This window comes from Cebus imitator, unplaced genomic scaffold (genome assembly GCF_001604975.1).
Source record: "Cebus imitator isolate Cc_AM_T3 unplaced genomic scaffold, Cebus_imitator-1.0 Scaffold343, whole genome shotgun sequence".
Classification (NCBI taxonomy): Eukaryota; Metazoa; Chordata; class Mammalia; order Primates; family Cebidae; genus Cebus; species Cebus imitator.
Window position 1 is genome coordinate 679,058 of NW_016107658.1, and position 1,980 is coordinate 681,037.

The 1,980-nt window shown below is 36.8% G+C and overlaps 1 protein-coding gene across 1 annotated transcript in view; it reads right to left on the reverse strand.

The window, feature by feature from the left end:
- CENPI (centromere protein I) overlaps positions 1-1,980 on the reverse strand; it is a 74,394-nt gene that overhangs the window by 62,591 nt on the left and 9,823 nt on the right. The window contains 1 exon segment of the mRNA XM_037730423.1: positions 1,574-1,681. Coding sequence (XP_037586351.1) covers positions 1,574-1,681 — 108 coding nt within the window.

A 1,980-nucleotide genomic window follows, 5' to 3' on the forward strand; every position in this document is an offset into this window, starting at 1 on the left:
AAAATGAGTTAATTTTTACTGCTTCACTTGACAATCTTAAATGAAATTAGCATTTTTGTTTTTTACCACAATGAAGAACACAATGAAGAATATGCTAGTACAGTTTGGTGCCACTGCTTTGATTCATGTTAAAGGGCCAGCGGTTTTACCCACCATTGCTTTAGCACCATCAGTGCCAAGGTCAACAAAGTGAAAATGGCAAATAATACCTTGGGATTATGAAAATAATTTTGACCTCTCAGACTTCCTGAAAGGGTCTCAGGGAGCCTCAGGGGGTCCACAGATAATATTTGAGAATTTCTTGTCTAGGATATCATGATATACCTAGATTACCATGTTCAGCTTTCTAACCAGTCTTCCTGCCTTCAGCCTCCCTCCTAATTCACATTGTTTGGCACTACTAGATATAGCTTCCTGCTTTCAACATATCCTACCCAGAAATTTTCAGTGATTTCCCCACTGAATAAAGTTCAAATTCCTTAGCATCACATTGGAAGAACTCTACAATCTGTCCTCACCCAACTTTTTCAGCTTTACCACCTACCACCACCTCCAATTAAGTCAGGCTGGTCTGTTTAAGGTCTCCTAAAACACAATTTACACATCTCACAACTTTGCTTAAACTATCTCCCATCATATCAAATATCATTTTCTGTCATCAAATCCCAAATCTTATTCAACCTGTAAGGCCCAGCTCAACACCCACATACTTTATGGTGTTTTTACTAATCATTTTGATTTATAGTGCTTTCTTCCTTCCTGGAAATATTACAGCAATTATTATCCTCAAACTATCATATACTATTTTTGATAATTCAACTCTATGTGATTTCCTTAATTCCCGAACCAGATTTCAAGTTCCTGGAGTAAAGAAACTCTATGCTAAACTTTGAATCTTCTACAGTGCGTAGGGCAATGCAATGAACACACTGGAAACATCATTTTTAAAAAATAAAATCAATAAATGAATTCCCTTCCGAAAGGCAAGAGAGTTATATGAGTGATTCACATGGTCCATGAACTACTGATGGGTCCCTAAAAGTCTTCCAGGTGGACAGTAGATTGATTTCTTCAAGTTATTAATGTTTTTAAGGGAAATAATTATGCTATTTAATCAAAATCACTCCATTAGCACTCATGAAAAGGAATTCTCTCCTTCTCAATTCTGATGAGGATTTTTGCAGTGTTAATCAAGAAAATGTAGACTAAATGACTCATAGGACCCTGCTGAAGTGGTTTAAAAAGGGAAAGATGGCAATGAGTGCTCTAATTCAGCACAGAGACTCCATTGTGGAATCAACTCTATCTGTAACATTTTTATTTCCTTAAAAGAAGATATAAAGTAGATATGATAAAAAATTTTTGTTAATCTGACAGACAGGTGCAAAATAGAATGCTATTCTTTGCCTTTTCTGTATATTTCATATGACTATGTTATCTTGGTACATTTCTGTATGCTTATTTTTAAAATAAGGAAAAACACATTGTGTAGCACTCTGAAGCATATATGGTACATTAATATACACATATGTACTATTTGATTGATGCTCAATACTGTCCAATTTTTACTCACCAATGCATCATCTTGCAATGAGGCAAAAAAGAAGCCATAGAGCAAGTTAATTTGCTCCTTATGATCAATGAAGTCAAACATTGCAACCAGCCAACGATAAAAAAGTACCTATCAAAGAGACAAAATACTTATCTTTGAAGAACTATAACCGGTACAGAAGAGTTTAATTCACCCTCCCTGCTCCCCAGGCTGTTTTAGAAGCTTCCAGCACAAAGTAGAATGACAGATTTTACTTCTCAGTAAAAATTTCTGTTTTAACGTAGTCCTTGCATCAAGATGTACTATTCCAGCCGGGCGCGGTGGCTCAAGCCTGTAATCCCAGCACTTTGGGAGGCCGAGGCGGGTGGATCACGAGGTCAAGAGATCGAGACCATCCTGGTCAACATGGTGAAACCCCGTCTCTACTA